The sequence below is a fragment of the Chelonia mydas genome, chromosome 1, assembly GCF_015237465.2.
Source record: "Chelonia mydas isolate rCheMyd1 chromosome 1, rCheMyd1.pri.v2, whole genome shotgun sequence".
In the NCBI taxonomy this organism is placed as follows: Eukaryota; Metazoa; Chordata; order Testudines; family Cheloniidae; genus Chelonia; species Chelonia mydas.
In genome coordinates this window covers 154914429-154931364 of record NC_057849.1, presented here as the reverse complement: position 1 = coordinate 154931364, position 16936 = coordinate 154914429, and the positions used below count along the sequence as shown (strand labels likewise).

The 16936-nt window shown below is 41.6% G+C and overlaps 1 protein-coding gene across 5 annotated transcripts in view; it reads left to right on the top strand.

The window, feature by feature from the left end:
- Positions 1 to 16936, top strand: part of PDE9A (phosphodiesterase 9A) — an 86999-nt gene that overhangs the window by 31554 nt on the left and 38509 nt on the right. For 3 of the 5 annotated variants that reach the window (XM_037903389.2, XM_007064481.4, XM_043538167.1), the window contains 3 exons: positions 1166 to 1220; positions 2083 to 2153; positions 12174 to 12258. In XM_037903389.2, the coding sequence (XP_037759317.1) occupies positions 1166 to 1220; positions 2083 to 2153; positions 12174 to 12258 (211 nt within the window). The remainder of the gene's footprint in view (positions 1 to 1165; positions 1221 to 2082; positions 2154 to 12173; positions 12259 to 16936) is intronic. The other 2 variants (XM_037903398.2, XM_043538168.1) reach the window with 1 other exon arrangement.

The window sequence follows — 16936 nt, the reverse complement described above, 5'->3', positions numbered from 1 at the left end:
CCAAAATGACCAGCCTCTTTTGAAAACCTTGGCTGTAATCTGTAGCCAGGGGATATGAGACTGTGGTAGAACCAAGGAAGTAGCAAGTTCAGTGGAAGGGGAAAGGTACCATCACTGGCATATCTACGTTCCAAAACGAATGGTTACATTCAAGGCACCAGAATAGCTGCTTTGCTTTATATGTTTCTTTGATGCGGACCCACTGCGAAAACAGGACAGACATGTGGATGGATTTAAGCCGAAAGCTACAAATCTTATTAAACTTTAACACAGGGGAGGGACGCTACCTACAATCACCCCTGCTCATCTATACCAGGCATTTAGTTGGTTCCAGTGCAAGACTTCCAGAGCTCCTACCACATCACTCATAACTCAGTGTAGGTACTGCTCAGCCTACCCCCTGGTACTCCGCTCATTCTGAGTGGCAGCACAATGTACCCCCACAAGGGGAACAAAGGGTGCAGCAGAATGGGCACTCTGCCCGTGAGGGCCCTAACGTCTCACTTTGTCCCAAAAGCCCAAGGCCCATCACCATAATCCTAGGTTGGAAACTGTTTGTTTTATCCTTTTAACTGTGGTGGAACCAGCTGCAAATTGTGAAAAATCAACAACTCAGTCAAAGTACCCCCGTTAGGTACCAAACGCATTCCTACTTAACCCACTGTGGCTTGAAGGTGCTGCGAAGAAGGCAAAAAACTCTCTGGTCCTCTGCTACTTGGCCCATGGGGGAAAAAGAATCTTTCCTGACGCTCCTAATCAGACGATGAGCTAGGTCTGCAGCCTCTGTCAGGCCAGGTTCCCATTCCTAGTTCAGGGTGGGTAGGGTGGGGCTGCAGGAATAAAGTCCAAAGAGGCTCCACATGGCTCCCTATTCCAGGTTAAAGCCTGGGAGCTAGGGAATGCTAGCCAATCAGTACCCTTTTCCCCTCCAGCTGGCCAATGAGTGCCAGAGACTCCAAGGGAGAGGTCCTTCAGTGAGTAGCTCCTTACCTCACTGCTGGGACTGTCCCCCTTCACTGATGGCTCCATCAAGTTCCCCGACCTGTTGCAGCAGGTGGGTGGCATTTGCCAGGCCCTAAAGTTGAAGTAATGCATACAGTATCAGACTTCACTGTCTTCTCTTTCTGTGTCGTGTACTATGTTTTCCCATTGTTTTGTTTTTTAGAGAAAGAGGAATTGTTCCAGAGTATACTGACACAGGTTGCTGAACAATTCTCAAGGTAAAAACTTTACATCGTTGTTATGAATGCAAAGTTCTATTTCTTTTATTGACCCCGGCTGAGGCTTTCAAAGGGGGCTAAAGAAGTGAGGCACCCAACTTCCACTGGAATTCAAAGGGAGTTGGGCACCTCATGACCTTAGAACTCTTGACAATTCCAGCCTTACTGCCAGACTCAGCCCATACAACTCCCATTGACTGCAACGAGGAGATGCACAAGGCTTAGGCCAAGATAGAATTTGGACGGTATTTGCAGAAGAAAGGAAAGGTTAATTGATTTAATTGTGCTTCCATCATCTTATTGGCCGCAAAAAAAAGTGCTGCTTTGTTTAGTTTTGTAGGCTCAGCATCGGTTTATCAATTTTAATGTGCGCATTTTTCTTCCCTCAGATAATAATTCTGAATGTTTTTCGAATGTTTGTTTTATCCTCACTGGCTTCAGTAAGAGGGATCAATTCTGCTACATCTCTGCAAGCCACCAATATGATTGAAAGAAAAAAGAGCTTCAAAGGTGTACAAATACCTGTATGCTGGTCTTGAAGCACTATCAATTTAGTTTTGCTTCCCTAAGGGGCATGATAACAAGTATCTGCTGGAAGATGGGGTGATGACTTCATTTTCTCAGAGCCATAACTACAGCATTCTCTTTTAATTTTCATGGACTCTCCATCGCCTTTGAATGTGCACATATCTTTCTTCAAGGTTGTACATTCAGCACAGATTTTGCTGTTCTTTACTTGCCGTTAAATGTCATTCCTTAGTCCACCCTTTGAAACTGGTGTGTGGTTTCTAGCAGAAAATATTTTCTTTCTTGTGTATATATAGATATAAATGTATATTTCAGATCTGAATTTGTTTCCCAGGGTGTTTAAAATCAATGAACTGAAAACTGAAGTAGCAAATCACTTGGCAATGCTGGAGAAAAAGGTTGAACGTAAGTGCCCTTTATTTTTTAACACAACTAGGAATTACTATATATAAAATCGACATCTGTTTAATTATAATACAAGGGACTGGTAGCATTGCCTATTATTAAAGTCTCCTGACACTTCTCATTATATCACTCTGTTTTCAGTTACTTATGACTTTTACCAGACTTTAGACATTTGGGCTGAAATTTTCCATGCTGGGTCTTTGCCTGAGGCTGAATTGTTCTGGAAATTTTCAGCCAAAAAAGTTAAGCCATTTCCAAGAAGAAGGCTAGGGGAAAATATGGTGTTTTGTCCATGTTAAAAAAATTCTGGTGACCTTTTCATTGACAAGCTCTAGCGCCCCTATGCTTTGGAGAAGGGAGGGGTCTTTATGTCAGGATGTGCCTTTTTCTGTCCCTATGAATATTTGCCCAAATTTGGACAAGTAATAAGCCTCTGAAAAATCACAGTTTACACATGCTCAGTAGAGACTGCTTCAATTTTAGCTGCTAAATTCCCCAAATATTCCATCTGTACTGAGCACGCTCCAGTCCAGTGATTAGCAGGATTTTCTGCACAATTGTAGTTCTGAGCTGCCATGGGCCAGAGCAGGGCCAGACATTGAAACTGAGGGCAGACAGCCTGTCTCTCCACGCCCTTCTGCTGCTGATGACAAGGTAGCGTGTAGGAAGAAGCTGCCTAATTTGAATGCAGAGGGGACAAGAGCCTCACCTGCAGGGGAGGCAGAGGGAGCAGATGGTGACAAGGAGCCTGTGGGAAGACTGGGACTGGGGACTGGGACTGGGACTGGAGACTGGCAGGGGGAAGAGGGAAACGGAGACTGGAAGTTGAGGGGGGGGACTGAAAGCTAGGGAGGGAAACAGGAGGGGACTGGGAGCCAATAGATTTAGGGGCTGCTGAGAATGGAAGAGAAGGTGGGGGGGACTGGGACTGGATGGACAAGGAGACTGGAACTGAGAATCAGGGTAAGGAGATATGGGAGGAGGGGAGACAAATCTGACAAAGAGCTAGGGTATGGAGGAGAACTGGGAGGGGGCCTGGGATTGAGGGAGAGACTAGTACAGAGAGTCCAAAGAGTTGAGACTTGGAGTCGCTAGGTAAGGAGACTGGGCCTGGGAGGAGAAGCTGGAGGAGTGGAGGCTGGGATGGGAATGAGGAACAAGGGATGGGGAAGAGAGGGCTGGGACAGGGACATGTTGGAGGGGACGGGGTAGAAGGGGTCATGTTTATGGGGGACAGACACTACAATACACTCCCATCCAGAGCCTGACATGGAACAAAGGATTCCTGAGTCTCACCTTTCCTCTGCTGTCAGCAAATATCTGTGAAACCCTGTCCCGTCCCCCTCTTCTGCTGGTCCACATGGAAGATGACCACATGAAAACCTACTACTGTCGGTTACTCTATCAACTCAAGTGGCAGAGTTCTGTGAGGTGGATCTAAAGGTTCCAATCCTGCTAATGACCCATGTTGGTGTCAATAAGTTGCCACATGATGGAATTTCTGTTTTTTCGGTTGGCTTTTTAAAAAGCCTAGGAAATTATACACATACAATACTGTGTTAACAGAACAATATAAGGTTGCAAAGTCAAGCACTCAAAAGTTAGGAAATGCCAGAATTAAGGTGGCTTGTGCTACCTTAATTCAGCCCCCTTGTGTGTATGCATGCATTATGATACAGTCCTTAATTACATGATCACATTTAATTTTTTTTCTTCAGGACCTCTGCCTCATTTAGTACACAGGATAGAGCTGCTCTGGAGAGGAATCAGGGCTGTGTAGTAAAAGAAAATGTTGTCCGAGGGACTTCTGCTTTATTTGCTATAGAAGTTGGAAGGTGTGCAGTGAATAAGGCAGGGGACTGCAGGAAGAGGAAGGATAGTTTCATGGTTACAGTAGTTGAATGCTGGCTTGGAGAATTAGATTCTGTCCCTGCCTCTGCCACAGAGATCCTATGAGATGCTGAGCAAGTCACTTAAACCACACTTTTCAAAGATGGTCACCAATAGTGTGTCCCTCCTTTTCTGGATTCCTGATTTGAGACCTTGGGATCTGGTTTACAGAAGTGCTGAGAATTCAGAGCTGCAACGGCAGTCAGTGGGAGGTGTAAGGTGAACATATAAAGTGGTATAGAATGCTAAGCACTCTGAAAAATGAGGTCCTAGGCATCTCAAACTGGGCACCGAAACTTAGTGGACCGTAATTAAAATTTTTACCCTAATCTTGCTGTGCTTCCATTCTCCATCTGTAAAATGGAGATAATAGGGTTTGGGAAGATAAAGTAATGTTTGTGAAGCACTCAGATAACCTAGTGATTAGCGTGAAAACCAATGAGGAAATTAATAATTGTATATTCAGAGCAGGGTTTGAATAGTGTGCAGTAAATCAGGCCTGGGGCCACATATTGAACAATGAAAAGAAAACAAAATATCAAATAGCTGCTCATTAAATGAGCACTGCCCATCCTGTGCACTAAATGAGGAAGAGCGCCTGTGGAAAAAACAGTATGTGATCGTGTAATTGAAGACTGTATGATAATACATGCACACAAGGGAGCAGAATTAATTCTGGAATTTCCGATCTTTTAATGCTTGACTGTTCAACCTTAATACTGTACTTTTAAAATACGTTGGGTGTGTGGATGTGATATATATATTTATAGTGCTGTTTTCACTTTTATGTGAAGTACAACTCCAAAGGATAAGTGCCTACGCTCAATAAAGTGTAGTCCTTTAAAATATAGTCTCATTCCTTGAATGTTTTTAGTACTTTTTAAAAATTAATTAAATGATGATAATGTAGCTAACTTCTTCCATTTTATGTGGTTATGCTGGATATCTGTACAAATCAGAACCCTTGTTATTCATTTACACTCCCTCCGCTTACAGTCAACCTCTTTCATTAATACATTTACCATATATTAAAGAGAATACCATTGAATACCTTCTTCTCATTGAATACTCTAAACTTCCCATTATTAGCATTAGGTTTTTAAGGTATTTCCAATATATGTGAAAGTATCTCACTTCCTTTTTCCCTTTCTGTACTCTCACACTGGATGAAATCTGGATCTCACTGAAGTCAAAGGAAAAAGCCCCATTAATATCAATGCAGGTTTTTACCTACTGTGGTTCCTATTCTAGCTGCAGCACACACACTGATTCTGAATATGTAATGTAAGTAAAATGTAAAATACTATATTGTCCACACCAATAAATATACTGCATATATAAAATAAACTACATCTATTTCGTGTGACTTCACATAGTTTAGACAACAAAGGCTACCTGTGCTCTTTATTAAAGAGGCAGAGGCTTTAAATTACCTTGGCCAAAACTGGAATTGTAAACACAGAACACCCACGCCTTTCGTCTCCTGTTTCCTGGTTGCAGATTAAAACACTGCAAGGCTCTATTATTGTTTCTATTCTTCCTTATTGTTTTAACAGTAAAATGATTGTTCTTAGTTACTCTGCAGCAAGAAAGTAAAGTTCAAAGCAGCATTTTTCAATATATAATCTGATTTTTATTTTTTCAGCCTGTGTAGTGCATAAAATAGACCTATGGAAGAGAGGGCAATAGGACAGATAAAGCACTGTCATACAGCACAGTTTTGACATGGTCAAGTTCTCATTTATATGCTCCACGGGCATAGGCACATTTAAGACAGAAATTGACAGAACCTTCTGCCACACCGCAGCTGCAGCAATGCCTCTTCACTCTAGGCTAGTACCAGCAGCTTGCCAGAATCCATGGACCAGAGCAGGTGAGGCCAACACTTCTGTGGGTCTCCCCATCAAACGGGTATACAGAGCAGGCACCAGAGTGAGTGCTCTATCAAACTATCCCAGCCAGCCAAATGCTTCCTTCTTCCACTGGCTCTCTCCTTGGTGGCTTACTAAACCCCAGTTACAGATGCACTCTGCATGCACAGCCTTTCAGCACAGGCATGCCAGCTGGAATGGGAGGAGATAAAGAAAGGTTGCTGTCACATGGTTCAGGGTTCAATCCAGACCAGTGCGGGGTTATGTCACCACTGGCCCTGCCACACTGGGTTCCTTACGGAGCTTTGCTGCTGTAGCTTCTAGCCTGGAATGCTCAAAAGCAGCCTACAAGGATGCAGGTCACACCCTGAAGTGTTTGTGTGCTAGACAGCCCTGGTTCAGCAGCTCTGACCCCAGCACCCTGTCTGCAGCCCCACTCTAGCTTCCTCCAGCCTTGTTTCCACAAAACTGTGTGCTCTGCAATATCCATTCTTTCCTGGACAGTTCAGAGAAATGCTAAGGTTTCTGTGTTCTTCTAAAGACACAAAAGCACATCACAGCTTATTAATTTAACTAGGGTAAATGCACTCTTCCATTTAAACACAGCTTTGAGTTGGTTTATAGTTAAAAATAAATCAACTTTGTTAACAACAGGACATAGGTTGAGTGATGCCAAGTAAAAGGAATAAAGTTAGAAAGGGTTACAAGCAAATAAAAGTGAAAACGCATCTAGAAGTTCTAAAACTTAATCTAGCAACGTACAGGCTGTGTTCAAGATGGTTTCTCTCACCAGACATTTTTCTCCCAGCCATGGCTGATTTTCCCTCAGTCAGGACCTTCCACAAAAGTACAAGATGCTGGCTTCCCTTGTCTTCCTAGGTAAAACATTTTTGCCTAAGCAGGTTTCTAACCTATATTCAGTTTCCAGAGACTTCAAACCCCGCCATCTTGGTTGAAGGACCCATCTTTCTCAGCTTGCAAGAGCTCTGGTTTCTTTTGTCTGTCTAGTGATGAGTGCCAAAGATGACTTCTGTCTTTGCTTATATCTTGCAAAGTTCAGTTATTTTGTTTCAAGAGGCAGGATGTCTTCATGCTGGTTCTTCCCTTCCCGTGGGCCTCCCATTCCTCTGTATGTAAATGGGGCTTCAGTTGTTTTGATTCCACCTTGCTTAATTTACATAGGAGACAGGAAAATAGCTACCTTCTTTCCTGTCCAGGGGGGGAGTACCTGTTTCTTCCTGTTTGGCCACAGATTTGTAAAGCATAATATCATAAAATATCCACATTTCCTCATATATTGTAAACATATACATTTCACAATATTAATCACCAGTGTCATTAGCTTTCAGAAAAGACCTTACTCTATAAACTTTTATAATAAAGTAATATTCTATATAATCATTTGATTCAATTGCTTATCACTTGGGGTTCAGCCCTCCTGTCTTTATAGACAAGTAAACCTTTACAATGTGTTCTTTGAAAAGTAAAACCCGGACCCAGCTTCTCTCTCCTGGGTCATAGACACCATCCTATCTCCTCCCCCATTTTTCGGCTCAATAGCCTTGTTTACCTAATATGTAACAATGGACTTTCACTGTCTGTTTGAAGACCTGTCTGGTCAGAGAATCAAATATGTATTCCTTTTTCGGAGGCAGACTGTGCTTATGCATTACTTACCAAACACCTGGTATTGACCAATGGGAAATCTTGGTAAGTGATCATAATAAGTGGCGCCATTGTCTCCATCAGGGTATCAAAGTCTATGACAGAAACTGGCTCCTACAGCTTGAAGAGAAAAGAGCCCATAGGAAGCAAGCAGCTCCCAACCAAGATACATACATTTTCAATAACTGCCAAAGATCATGCAAATCTCGGATTGGACTATTCAGACACATGAGACATTGCAAACCGTCTACAACGTAGGCTACAATTCCCACCATCTCTCGCAGAGGAAAGGATGCCGACACACACCAAACACATGTCAAGAATATAATTCTAGCACATACTCATGAGTTTTTGTCCGTACTCTTTGCATACACCTTGACAGAATATTAACGATCAGTGAGTTATTAGTTTTCCGGTGATGTATTGCATGATACCTTTTAGATACAGATTATAACCATAGTGAGTTAGGACACACTGAATTGGTTGGGTCAGCTGAAACTCATTACCTGATACCAGCAAGTCCCTTTCCCTCTGGCACTGGGATGCTTTTAGAGTCACAGTTGCAAACTGTCTTATTTCAGCTACATGGTGAAATAAGTTATGTATCTGCAGTACATGGGACTTGGTAGTTGGATTTGGGAAGCCAGCATTCACAGAGCTGACAAATTTTCCCCAAACAAGGCTCCTCCTTAAACTGGGTTTCACTCCTGATAGAAATAACAACAGATGTGGCTGTCCAGGGCTATTTCTGCCTGAATGGATCAGATCGCATCTCCAATAGCCAGTGCTGGTGAAGAGGTGCTCCTTTTTTCCTGTCTACGAGTGCACACATCTGCTCAGAATTTGACCTCAAGATCTTGCAACTGTGCCAAGTATGCAACATTTTGAAATAATTCCAGGTCTTCGTGTTTTAAATGTATAAGTGCAATGAGCTGGATCCTGAACTCCTTACTTAGGCAAACTCCCACTGAGTTCAATAAGAGTTATGATCCAGTGCAGAATTCAGGATTTGCCTTTTTAAACTACAGGGTCTTTTAAAAATGTATTTGTTGCTGCAAGTTAATGTAAAGGGCCTTGATCTGTGTGCATAAACAAGGCAGTTTATCATATATAAGTAGTGTGAAGCAAATAACGCTTTTTTCAGCTGCTTCCTTTGCTCTTGACTTCTGCAATGGAGACCAGGTGCTGGCATACAAGGGATGTGAAAAGTATAAATAGGTGCCAAGTGGACACCTACAGGGTGTAACTGACTGAAGTATGTAAGGCCTTGTCTACACAGGAAAATTTTCTCAGTATAATCCAATGTATTTATACTTGGGCAGCCCTCATTGGGACACTCTTATTCTGGTATAAGAGTGACTTTTCCTTTTCTTACATTGCTTGGGAAGGGTTTACAGTTAAACCCCCTCCCGCCCAAAAAAGCCATTTTTATGCTGAAATAAAAGTGGGGAGTAATATCTCTAAAACGATACCTGTAAAACTTCCCCATGTGGATAAACGTGTAGTTAAGACAGCAAAGCATCCTGCAGTAGAATAAATGGCCTTAAACGAGGGGTGTAACAAGGGTGCAACTGTGAATCCCAAAGGAGCATGACTCAGGGTGCACCTGAACAAAATACACAACCACATTGTGCCAGGAGGAAGAAAAATGACCCTTTTGTCAATGTCCTCCTCCCCGGCTCAAAGATCTATGACGTCACAGTAGTTATTAGATAGGTCAGCAACCATAGCTGAAATTCATTATCTGAAAAGGACACCTAAAGGAATGACATCTAAGGCCATGAGTGAGCTCAAACCACTTTATCTATCTATCTTTCATTGGTGCATCGTTGATGGCATTACATTTAATGACCACAAAGTGTTTCACAAATGTAAAGTGAGGGCAGAATCTGGCCCTGCCTCTCAATTTAAACTGCTGTTACATGTGATTGTACAATGCTAACAACATTAATTTCATGACCACAAATTAATTTCATGACCGTTTCCGGCCTGCCCAAAAGCTATGTAAGGAAGGAGAAGAACACTTAATTTTTTTTAATTTTAAAAACACCTTTTAAAAAATAATTATATTAGTTTTCTTTTCCCGTGTTGATGGTGAGCAGGTTTGAGGAAAGCTGAAGCGCAACTGTGACCGGAGTCCCAGGGGAGCCAACTGAGGTCACTCAATTAGGGTGAACTGCAAAGAATGGGGCAGACAAACCCCAAAGCTGGTGAATATTCCAATACTTACTTTACCGAGCCAACACAAAACAGCTTCTACAGTACCTCACTGGTTGCCCAGAAGCCAACAACACAGTTCCCTTATAGTAACCCAGCCTCAGGCCTCCACCCAGATACCCAAGTCAAATATGATGAGGATTATTGAAAATCTTATTCATCATATAAAAACATTCTACCAATCCCAAAGGATCGGACACATGACCTCCCAAGTTAATGAATATTCCAGATCTTACCCAGATACACGCTTACAGCCAATTCTTATTAATTAAACTAAAATTTATTTAAAAAGAAAAGAGAGAGAGTATTGGTTAAAAGATCAGTATACATACAGACATGAGTACAATTCTTGAGATTCAGATTCATAGCAGAGATGGTGAGCTTTGTAGTTGCAAAGAGTTCTTTCAGAAGTAGTTCACAGGTTATAATCCAGTTTATATTCTGGGCTGTCCAGTCAGAACTGGGATCTCAGTCCTTATGGATTAGGCTTCTCCTGCATGAAGCCTCAAGCAGATCTGAAATAAAACCGATTGGGACCCAAATATCTTCATATAGTTTCAGGACTTCTTTTAACAGCTCGGAATCCTTAGGCGAACAATAGGCACTCATGTGGACTTTGAAGTGGACCCAGTTCCTAAGCATCCCCGGTAATTATCCACGCAGATTAACATAAGGCGATTTCCTGTTTTTCCACCATTCGCAGATGAGTTGCTATACATTTCAAAGAAAGATGAATACAGCGATATCGTATGTTTACAGTTCATTTAAATGTTAAGATGTCCTTTTGATCTCTGAATTAACAGAATACACATAGACAGGGACTGTTTGATTACATTGTTGACCTCTACCAATATATATGTAAAAACTCAAAACCACAAACATTATCTCCCCTTATGTTGTTAAGGGTTGAATTTGAGTCATTTATCCTGCCGGATGCTTAACTCTTTCTGGTCATGCATCACAGAGGTCATCATACCAGTGTATGAGACAGGAAGTGCAACTGATTACCAACAAAGCAGTAAAATTGAGCATACACCAAGTGCTGTCAAAAGCACACCAAACAAACACTGAATAAATAAACCTTTTTTCTCTCATCCCTTTCAGCTCTAATCATCTTAAGGGTTACTCCTAAAAATATTAAGTACAAAATGTTCCGATGGAAATGTGATTTCCAAGTCCCTTTCGTCAAACATGAATTATTTTCAGAACCCTCTCCTTTTCCTCTTCTCATATGTAATAATCTGGATTGAGCTTGTGTATCCCTTGTGTTTTTCCCCTTCCCATACCCAAAAGCAATAACTGTAGATACTAGCAATTAGATGAAATCTGAGTTCTCCGCTGATCTACAGGGTTATGTCCGTCCCAAGCAATTTTTCATCACTTGCATGTTATGCTATGGGTGGGTAGGATGATGACTATTTTAAGAGAGAGTGAATGAATACTGATCCAACAGTTAAAAGTTCCCTTGAGTTTCCTGCACATCAGCTTGTCTACGTAAACAGTGAGTACAGTAAACAACTGAGCTGTGGCATGATCACACTGTGAATGATATGCGCTTAATAAATGGATTGGTATTATGTCCTTGAGTATGTTGGTAGCCTGAGAGTGAGAAGGGAGGGAGATCCACGCATTGGACCTGTGTAAGGCTCTCAAGGCTGCAGGGAATGAAACGAGCTGCAACATAAACACAGACTCTCTGCCTTGTGGCACTTATAATACATAGAGATGAGAGTATAGTATTTCCTGTGCTGTATGCAACAATGACCCTGGATTGCACAACAATTTATCCGCAAGGAATCATGACATATTTTAGGTAATTAACTGAAATAAAATGATTTCTAAGCACCAAGACATTTTTAAAATGTCTATTTTTGGTTTCTCTGTATCCAGGCATGCCTCTCAAAGTCTCTTATTGCTCCTGGGGGGAACTTTTTAAATTAAAACCTTTTATCTTAATGAAGAATTTGAATTCTAGCAGGACACTTTTGTGACTGTACAGTCTGGCAATCTTATCACATTACTGGAGCAGTTCTTTGCCAACTAATTCCTTTGATTAGTGTTCGAAGGAAGAGGGGGTGAAAAAGGTAACAGAGCAGTAGACTGTTGCTAACTACTCTGAAAAGATTAGATGCTATAGCCATTTTGTGAATTAAAACACGAGGTAATTTCAAAAATTGGCAACAGAAAATTCCTAAGGATTTTAAAGCTACATGGTGTCAGGAACTCCTGCACATATGGGAACTGCAGCATGTAAGAACCTGTTGACTCACTGGATAACCCCACTGTTACAACCCTTTTGAAATTCTGCACAATTAATGAAATAAGATCCTTCATGTTTCTCCATGGTAACACCCCTGTTGTTTTGCTTTGTTGACAGTGGAAGGACTGAAAGTAGTAGAGATCGAGAAATGCAAGAGTGACATTAAAAAGATGAGGGAGGAAATGGCAGCAAGAAGCACCAGGTAAGTTCTGCTTTAGTTACCATAGGGGAAAAGAAAAATCCAGCTGGATTTCTGTATTCAAACTCTGGTGAAGTAATTCCATTGAATTTAGTCATTCTGGTTTTTTAAACACAGAAGCAAATCAGCAGCTCAGTGCTGTGCAGGGCATTGGCTTCATTTGCAAAGACTGTGGTTTCATTTAAGAATTTATGGAAATTCAGTAGTTAAAAAAGCTTGTTCCAGATGACTGAAAGAAAAATCTTCTTGGAGACAGAGATTAATGTCTTGTTTTTTCTGTGTTCAGCCATCCAGTCATAGGAATTTTGCACCAAGTTTTATGCAGAGAGAGAAACTTCTGTCAAAGAAAACATTTTTTTTGTAAGAGGCTAGTGTTCTAATTAGCTCCACTAAGATTTAAAATCGAAGTTGGGAAAATATCACATAAATACATAACAGTTCTTCTAATTATGATCTCACACTTCTGCAGAATTGACTTCCAGTTTCAACTAGCAATGAGGGATTTCCTTCTAAATTCAAGGAGTCACCCTACCGATCAGCTATTACCAAGTTTAGACTTGCTGTAATTAAAACAACAGCAGAGGGAATTGTATCTTGTTGTGATACACTGCATCAGCTGGAGTGTTGGACCTTTATGTCTCCAAAATACATCATTAAGATAAACATATCGGCAACTAAGAGATTATTAACACTGCTGGTACGGTTATTAAGGAGAAATACACCAGGCAATTCAGACTCTTGCTAAAAAGGGTATCTCCTAAGCAAAGTTAACTGTGTGTGTTGTCTTGAAAGCCTTTCACTTTTGTTCTATATTTAGGGTCACACTTTTTGGTCCTTAAGCAGACAAATCTTTCACTGAAGTAGATGGGAGATTTATTCAAATATAATAATTTGGTTTTATAATTTTATGATTATCCAGATGAATGTGATGCAAGAGTTCAAAAAACACATTTATATTAGATACTATCTTAGAGCCAAATTCTGCTCTGTCATTCTGGTGTAAATCTGGAGTAACACATTAACCTCAATGGAACTGCTCCAGATTTACAGCAAGCAGCGTGACAGACACAGATTTGCCTGCCGGCTACATAGTCACTTGTTAAGGCATCTGAGGGAATTTCATTAGCATGGCTAGGAATGAATTTGGCAGCAAAATCAATAGGATCAATAGGAAAATTGAAAGGTGGATAAGGAATTGGTTAAAGGGGAGACTACAACGGGTCCTACTGAAAGGTGAACTGTCAGGCTGGAGGGAGGTTACCAGTGGAGTTCCTCAAGGATCGGTTTTGGGACCAATCTCATTTAAGCTTTTTATTACTGACCCTGGCACAAAAAGTGGGAATGTGCTAATAAAGTTTGCGGATGATTCAAAGCTGGGAGGTATTGCCAATTTACAGAAGGACAGGGATACCCTACAGGAGGATCTGGATGACCTTGTAAACTGGAGTAATAGTAATAGGATGAAATTTAATAGTGAGAAGTGTAAGGTCATGCATTTAGGGATTAATAACAAGAATTTTAGTTATAAGCTAGGGACACATCAATTAGAAGTAACGGAGGAGGAAAAGGACCTTGGAGTATTGGCTGATCATATGATGACTATGAGCTGCCAATATGATGTGGCCGTGAAAAAAGCTAATGCGGTCTTGGGATGCATCAGGCAAGGTATTTCCAGTAGGGATAAGGAGGTTTTAGTACCGTTATACAAGGCACTGGTGAGACCTCACCTGGAATACTGTGTGCAGTTCTGGTCTCCCATGTATAAGAAGGATGAATTCAAACTGGAACAGGTACAGAGAAGGGCTACTAGGATGATCCGAGGAATGGAAAACTTGTCTTATGAAAGGAGATTCAAGGAGCTTGGCTTGTTTAGCCTAACTAAAAGAAGGTTGATGGGAGATATGATTGCTCTCTATAAATATATCAGAGGGATAAATACTGGAGAGGGAGAGGAATTATTTAAGCTCAGTACCAATGTGGACACAAGAACAAATGGATATAAACTGGCCACCAGGAAATTTAGACTAGAAATTAGATGAAGGTTTCTAACCATCAGAGGAGTGAAGTTTTGGAATAGCCTTCCAAGGGAAGCAGTGGGGGCAAAAGATCTATCTGGCTTAAGATGAAACTCGATGAGTTTATGGAGGAGATGGTATGATGGGATAACATGGTTTTGGTAATTAAATATTCATGGTAAATAGGCCCAATGGCCTGTGATAGGATATTAGATGGGGTGGGATCCGAGTTACTCAGGAAAGAATTTTCTGTCATATCTGGCTGATGAATCTTGCCCATATGCTCAGGGTTTAGCTGATCGCCATATTTGGGGTCGGGAAGGAATTTTCCTCCAGGGCAGATTGGAAGAGGCCCTGGAGGTTTTTCGCCTTCCTCTGTAGCATGGGGCACGGGTCACTTGCTGGAGGATTCTCTGCTCCTTGAAGTCTTTAAACTACGGTTTGAGGACTTCAATAGCACAGATATAGGTGTGAGGTTTTTTGCAGGAGTGGTGGTTGAAATTCTGTGGCCTGTGTTGTGCAGGAGGTCAGACTAGATGATCATAATGGTCCCTTCTGACCTAAATATCTATGAATCTATGAAAAAAAAATTGTGTTCTAATATATGTTAGATTCAATTTGCATATGGGGGGGGCAGGAGAGGCGGTTTGATTCCTGACTTTTTGTAGAGTATGTGAGTGTGTGCATGCAGGCATGCAGAGAGACAGAACAAAAAATTATGTTAATGCTACATTAAGGTTGCACAGTGAATATCAAACCAAAATTAGGAAATGCAAAACTTATTGTTCTAACCTCAGTCTTGACTCGTTTGTGCTGCACATCCTGTTGTTTTGTGGTCTATATTTTGTAATATGAGCAGCAATAGAGTAAGCTGTCCATTTAACCAGAAAATCAGAAATAGAAAATACTACATACATTCAATGTAGTCAAGTTAACATTGCTGTGGGACCGAAATGTTGTCTTTTTGTGGTTTTAACTGGGCAGTCATAAGGCTGATTTAACACAGGTTTTTTGCATTTAAGTAAGTAGGCTTTAAAAGAAAGAATGAACTTGCCTGTGCTTAATAATGTGACGATTTAAATGCATCCAATTAGCATGTGGAGTTCACACCTCCTCGAAGTCAATGGTGCACTGGAGAAGTGAGATCCCATCTTTGCTGTTGCGGTTGTTCTACAAGGCTGCAGATCTGTAACAGCTGCATCTTTGCAGTAGAAAAAGATAGAAACTTGGGGCCTGCCTCACCATGGCAAAATTCCAGTTTTATGTTGATGTGATGCCGTTGAAATCAATGTGTTAAAGAGTATGAAAGGTGAAAAAAATAAAATCAAATTGTTTTTTTTCATTTACTGCTGATTGATGGTGGTTGGTCAAGGCACCCTGGTTCCCCTAAGGTCAGAGGGACCTGTGCCAGCAGGGGCCACTGTTCAGAGGTAGTGGTAACTATAGTCAGTGACTGTTGGTCTTCTTGAGTTCTTTTTGGCCAATCTTGGGATAACCCCAGTTGATTCTTTTCTCTCCCTTTATTCCCAGCGAGGTGTAGGGAGCAGCTTTAATTACCTAGTTACTGTCAAATCACAGTTACATTTAACCTTGAAGCCCTCTGCTTCAAAAGCATGGGCTCCTAGCCAATTCACTACACTGTTATCCCCATTTTACAGATGAGGAAGACAAGGTTGAGAAACAATCTGACAGGATCATGTAGTAAATCTGGGTATGTCTACACAGCAAAGAAAAAAACCGTGGCTGGTCCATGCAGGGCTAGGGCTGCAGTACTGGTTCATTGCTGTATTGCCTGCCGGGCTCTGGCTGGAGCCCGGGATATAGGACCCTCCCACCTCTCAGGGTTCTAGAGCCAGACCATAGCCTGAGCCTGGAAGCCTCTGCAGCGATGAAACAGCCCCGCAGCCTGAGCCCTGCAAGCCTAAATTGGCTGGCACGGGGCAGCCACGGGTTTTATTTTGCAGTGTAGACATACCCCCAGTGGCAGGGCCAGGATTAGAATCCAGGTCTCCTGATTCTCCATCGTGTACTTTAATCACAAGATCATCCTTCCTACCATAATACTTATATAACTTACATGAGTATTACGAGACTTGATGAGTGGGGTTGACCACTTTGACATCTTCAGGAGAAAAACACTGTAAAAGTGCAAAATTAATTATTTGTATTAATTAATTGCTTTTACTTTAATTGAGACCACTTACATCTCAGATTCTCCATTAAACGTATGGCTGCAGCAAGGAATCCCACAAACACACATACTCCCTCTCCCACATCATCAAGGTAAAAGAAAAGTATCAGCTTACTCATTCTTATTTTTAGACGGAAGACTGAGGTCCAAGCCGAATGACCTAAAAGCGTGCATAATAAGCCACCCACTGTAGTCATCAGCCTTGCATCAGCAGCTGGACCTGAGCTGGACCAGAATATAATCAAAGATCCCAGTGAATTGCTTTGGTTTTCTAAAGCAAGGAAAGTCTGCTCCTTGTGTGGCATTGTCCTGAAGAAGGACCCCCACTGAAGTTGTTGAGTAATTACAAGTAGCTACCAGTTTCCCTAGCAACTATGGCTCAGCTGGAGCAATGACATGAAGGAGTGTTGACTCAGTGCAAGAGGAGCTTCATCCTTGAGTTGCTAAGCAAACAAGCCCTCCCCACGGCATGAGG